The 5767-nt window shown below is 45.0% G+C and overlaps 1 protein-coding gene across 2 annotated transcripts; it reads left to right on the forward strand.

Moving 5' to 3' along the window:
• Positions 1-608: 608 nt before the first annotated feature.
• LOC119279019 (cysteine proteinase inhibitor 3-like) lies at positions 609-4471 on the forward strand. Of its 2 annotated transcripts, XM_037560442.1 has the most exons (4): positions 618-907; positions 1735-1960; positions 2383-2474; positions 4114-4471. In XM_037560442.1, the coding sequence occupies exons 1-4, from the start codon at positions 695-697 to the stop codon at positions 4126-4128; spliced, it is 546 nt and encodes a 181-aa protein (XP_037416339.1). In that variant the 5' UTR covers positions 618-694; the 3' UTR covers positions 4129-4471. The 2 variants fall into 2 exon arrangements, with proteins under 2 accessions (XP_037416346.1, XP_037416339.1); XM_037560449.1 differs by lacking the exon at positions 2383-2474 and having other exon boundaries at positions 609-907.
• Positions 4472-5767: the final 1296 nt, after the last annotated feature.

The raw sequence follows: 5767 nt of genomic DNA on the forward strand, positions 1-5767 counted from the left end.
TGATTAATATCAAGAATGGATGTCATACGGATGTATGCGAGCATCTGCCTTTGTACAGTACTCACAAAAAAATCAACATCACATGCATGTGTCACCTTGTTGTCATTTGAATCATTCACGGAGGATATCCTGCAATGTCTCGATCATGCTGATTAGGAGCGGCCGGAGAGAGTGCGGGGAGGAGCAGACGTTCCATGGCCACCGAAGTCTTCAACCGGATGGGTTCATTTTCTTTTATCTATGTGATGAAGTGACTAGGCAAAACCTTCATCAAACCCACGGAGACAACACTTGTTTTTAGGGAGAAAATGTACTCTTTCAATCAAAACTAATAAAAAGACGACCAAAATCATGAAATTTCAACATTAATAAAGCCACCATCTCACCACAAGCGCGTCGCAATCGACTAGAAGACGTTAGCTTGCACTAAAAATACTCCGCGTGAACCAAACACGAGATGTGCCGGGCAAGTCGCGTCCGTATCGTTCCCATCCGCCGCCCGATCCAGGCCGTGGACGGCCGGGATGCCTAGACCCGTCGCTGTCTCCCCCGCGCCAACCGAACCTGCCCCCACTCTCGCTTTCCCCTCCCCCCGACCCGAGAAGCAACGCGACGCAAGCAGGCAGACAGACAGCCAGCCACCACACGCCGACGCCAAAGTCGCCGACCAATCGAAGGCTCGGGAGGAGCGACGATGGCCCGCCGCTGCGGCTGCCCCGTCGGCGCCGCGCTCCTCGCCCTCTCCCTCGCCGTCCTCCTCGCCGCCCCGGCCGTCCCCGGGGCCGCCGGGTTCCACCTCGGCGGCGACGAGAGCGGCCTCGTGCGGGGCATGCTCGCCGCCGTCCGCGAGCGGGCCGAGGCCGAGGACGCCGCGCGCTTCGCCGTCGCCGAGCACAACAGGAAGCAGGTGCGCCGCGTTTTTTTTTGGGAACGAATTATTCGGTCGATGTGAATCGCGTCGTCGGAGTAAGCTGTGTCGCCCTACGGCGTGTTACAGTTAGGTCCAGGAGTCGGAGAAGCAAGGCTTGGCGTAGGTCCGATCTGTGCAGGTACATAATGATGCAAGATAGCATGCAAGTTAGGGATCTACTTGTCGATTTCAGAATTTCGTTGACTTTAAACGTGTGCGGATGTACCAATTCTACTATTTATTCTGCGTTTTAAGCGCCCAACAGCATGTTTTGAGACCTGATTGCTAAATTGCAGAGTTTGTTGGCTTCAGACTCCACTGGAAACATAAGCAACTTTTAGAAACCACTTTTTTTTATACTATGCATACGTTTTAAACAGCTAGCATCCATCGCTGCGTCTTTCATGTTCCGATGATTGCAGTTTCGCGTGCACTTTATTAGCTTAGGAATATATCTGATGACTGATCATGGATTGAGTTGCACCCTGATACGTTTTTTGGATCATCATGAGATACTCCCACGGTACTATGGGAACTTGAATATTTCCAGATTTTGTCATTATATGGGATTTTTTTTAATGTTTGCTTATATTCTCTGATAGGGTGCGTTCTTCGTCAAAATATGTACTCCCTCTGTAAAGAAATATAAGATCGTTTAGTCACTTAGTTCACACGAGTTCCTCTGATATATACTCCCTCTGTAAAGAAATATAAGAAATATATACTCCCTCTGAGAGGGAGTAATGCTTAAGTTCCTCTGATAATGTTGTGCAGTCTTCATGAAAACATGTTAGATTTCCTCTGATGTTAATCTTGCTGTGTAGGGTTCTGCATTGGAGTTCACACGAGTTGTGAATGCAAAAAGGCAAGTGGTTGCTGGGACCTTGCACGACCTGATGGTGGAGGTAGTGGATTCTGGAAAGAAAAGTATGTACAAGGCAAAGGTATGGGTGAAGCCGTGGCAAAATTTCAAGGCAGTTGTCGAGTTCTGTCATGCCGGTGACTTCCAGTCTGAGTCTTCCGTTGCTTCTGATGCTAGCACTGGGCAAGGTATTCTTGGTCTCACTAGCTTTCTTAACATCTAAGGTGATAGTGTTGAATGTTATCAAGTACTACCTCCGATCCATAAAGAGTGTCACAGTTTTCAACTAACCCCAGTTCAAAACTAATTCAAAATTGCGACAGTTATTTTGGATCGGAGGGAGTACTATCTAGTTCTGAAAGTATTTCAATGCTGATGATTTGCCTTGCCACATGATCTGAATAACTTCTTTAATGCTGGAAAACATGTCCTGTTCAGCAACACCTGGATTGGGCCAGATAAAATGAAAATAATCCAGCAAGAGATCTCTGGAAAGATCAAATTATCACATCTGTCTATTCACATTTATCAAATGCTTCATGATTTGGTAATTAATTAGTTCAACCTATTAAGAAAGATGATTTCTGCTTATAAAAGTAAAATTTCCCAGCTATCCTCAAGCTGTCTCTTCAAACCGACATGGCACCGAAGATGCACAGCAACGAGAATACTGGACTTTCTGTTGACTCATCCTCTTCTCAGGTCTGTTTGATCACCCCTTCTCATGTTCAATTCATCACAATGCCTTTTCCAGTCATCACCAAAATGTCAAGGAGTAGTTTATATATTCATGGGCTAATATGTCTTAATGCTTGATGATTAACTTCCCTAGGAGTAAGAAATAAATAAGGACTTATCTTGTTGTCTTGCTACTGCAGAAGCTTTTTTATTTGACAAACATTCCAATCCAAATTAGTTTCCTGTCACAAGTGTATTATTCACATACTATGAATATGAAAGATCTAAGCATTTGCAATCCACCACCACCTACAGACCCTCATTTTTCTGTTCTCGGTTTGAAGAAAGTATAGTCAATCATACACCAGTACCAGGCCTTCCCCATGAAATCATTTGCAACTCGCAGTGATGACATAATTTATCCATTTTTCGAGTAACCTATTTTCAAGATGCTGGAAGGGGAGCCTTGGCGCAGCGGTAAAGCTGTTGCCTTGTGACCATGAGGTAACGGGTTCAAGTCATGGAAACAGCTTGTTGCAGAAATGCAGGGAAAGACTGCGTACAAAAGACCCAAAGTGGTCGGACCCTTCCCCGGACCCTGCGAAAGCGGGAGCTACGTGCACCAGGCTGCCCCTATTTTCAAGATGCTGGTGCCATGGCGTTCCGGAAAGTAGCCACTACTCTCGGGTGTACTACACCTGAGTTTGCAAAAAACTGAAAAAACGTGATCAAACCAAATAAAAAAAATCGGAAAAATTTGAGACATAAAACCATATCAAATGCTCAAGATTCTTGCAAAATTTCAGCCAAAAATAACATCCGAGGAGCTCTCACAAAGAAAAAAACAATATCAATGCTTAAAAAGTGCACAAAACTTTGAACATTGATTATGTTTTTTTCGGTGAGAGCTCCTCGGTGTTATTTTTGGCTGAAAATTTGCAAGATGCTTGAACATTTGATAAGGTTTGATGTCTCAAAATTTCAGATTTTTTGGATTTGGTTTGATCAGACCATCCACTCTCATGGCTTTCTATTATCCTTCACAGTAGATTTTCAAAATATTGATATTCTGAAATGTGTTGGAAGCCAGTAAATAATTCATACGTACTCCCTCTGTCCCATAATATAAGAACGTTTTTGACACTACACTAGTGTCAAAAACGTTCTTATATTATGGGACGGAGGGAGTATAATGTTATGATTCACGTCACCAAACGTACTTAAAGTTGCCCATCTATATGTTTGAAACTATCTAGATAGGACATGTGAAATATGTCACTGGAGTTGTCATTAGAAGTACTTAAATCTGCACGAACACAAAATTACAAGAAATAGTGCCCAAAGTAAAAAAAAAAGTCAACATCATTCACAGCATGCTTTGACACGTGTGATGTTTTCCTTCCTAAATTATTGGCATTTCCCTAACCGCATGGTGAAATTTCCGAAAATACCCGTGTTATTTATACCCATCATGGTACATTTCATACCTGATTGCTGGTGCTTGTTGGTTATAAGAGGTATTTTGTGCAGATTGATTTAAACACTCTTCTGTTATTGGGGGTATAACCACAAGAACCAAGTCGTAGTCGAGCATTACTTATTTGCTCCATTTGTTTATTTGTGAGCACATTGTGGCAAAATATAACCCAATTTTGATTTCCAGGCACACACAGTGTGAAGGTTTCTTCCATGGAGTATGGAACTGGAAGGCGTGAAGGTCGGAACATGAGGTTCTGAAATGTAGCTGCCAGCAACCTGTGAACCTAAGTACTACTAGTAGTTTCCCCTGTGCAAAGTTTTTATCCGCCGTTAGTCTGTTTATCAAATGGCATCTAGTCGCATCTTCATCCCCTGTTAGATAGTACTACTATATGCTGTCACACGGACATGCTTTGAGCCTTTGACAGTTAGACGTCTGAACTCTGTATATTTGTTTTGAAACGTGGGGACTCTGTATATTGCATACGGTTCATGTTCAGGTATGTACATTATGGCATCATTAGTGTTGCGTTCATTGTTCATTCATGTGTCCAAGGATAAGGCATGTTGTTCGACGAATCTACACACATACAAGTCACTACTCCCTTTGTATCAAAATATAAGACCTTTCTTGACACTATGACATTGTCAAAAACACGTCTTATATTTTGATACGGAGGTAGTACTAAAGAACGTTGTCAGAACTCAATACAAAACCAAGCTATTCACATAATTGAATATGTTATAATGCGTTTTGCATTATGTTTTTCTCTTGAGAAAGTTGCTTGCATTCAAATCACGAAATAATGCAAAGTTCTTGACCTGTACAAGCGCACCCTAACACACGCACAATGAACCAGGAAAATAGAGAGCACCCTAAAACAGAGAGCACCCTAAAACAACTAGTAAAATACGATGACCTCTGGAGTTTTGTGTCATCATTCCTGAACCTTGCAAAAAGACCAATGCAATACAAGACTCTGCAATCAGACCCAAGTAGGTCATCATCTTTAACCACGACATAATTGCCGCCGCTTTGCTCTCCTTTTCTTTGCATCGGCGCCGAAAAGATAAGGACACACACATGTGCATCCAACATGCCTGCATCAGCCTTCACCATTTGTGGTATAGCTGTCCAAACGGCCCGGCACGGCACGGCCCATCCTAATCGTGCCTGGCACGGCTCGGCCCGCCGAGGCACAATTATTATACGGGCCGTGCCGTGCCAGCCCGCATGCTGCAGCCTGCAGCCCAGGCACGGCCCATATGCTAATCGGGCCGGCCCATAGGCATGCTAGGCCCGCTAATCTGCCACCTATTTTGCGCACTGGGCGTTTTTAGCCTATTTTTACCTGTTGGGCCACATTACGATACATAAAAAAAATAAAAAAAGATAATCGGGCCGTGCCGTGCTGGCCCGTGTGCTCGGCCTTCAGGCCCAGGCACGGCCCCTGGTGTGCCGCGTGCCGGGCCTGGCCCATTTAGCACGTGCCGTGCCGTGCCTAGCCCGTGCCGTGCCGGCCGTGCTACCGGACCGGCCCAGCTATCCCGGCCCGTTTGGCCACCTATAATTTGTGGCTTTGAGTACCGCTATATGTGTCCATTTCAGATGAAAGAGAACTAGGATCGGTTTCGGCGCCGCGGTCGGGCCAACCGCCCGGGCAAAGCAGGACATCCCTCGAACAACAACACAAAGTAAGAGGAAGAACAACAACGGAAAATCATACCGACGAGGAGAAAGAAGAATCTCTGTCTCCACACAACCACCTCCCATCTGAGGACCCAACCGGCTAGTGCCGGTCGACCTTCAGACACCATAGCCCACGACCTCAGCGAGA

The sequence above is a fragment of the Triticum dicoccoides genome, chromosome 1A (assembly GCF_002162155.2).
Source record: "Triticum dicoccoides isolate Atlit2015 ecotype Zavitan chromosome 1A, WEW_v2.0, whole genome shotgun sequence".
NCBI classification, from domain to species: Eukaryota; Viridiplantae; Streptophyta; class Magnoliopsida; order Poales; family Poaceae; genus Triticum; species Triticum dicoccoides.

Excerpts from the sequence above, each read along its gene's own strand:
- LOC119279019 (XM_037560442.1), top strand. The coding sequence starts at position 695 with ATGGCCCGCCGCTGCGGCTGCCCCGTCGGCGCCGCGCTCCTCGCCCTC. Across the intron at positions 908-1,734 it reads CCGAGCACAACAGGAAGCAG|GGTTCTGCATTGGAGTTCAC; the intron begins GTGCGCCGCGTT and ends CTTGCTGTGTAG. Across the intron at positions 1,961-2,382 it reads TGATGCTAGCACTGGGCAAG|CTATCCTCAAGCTGTCTCTT; the intron begins GTATTCTTGGTC and ends AAAATTTCCCAG.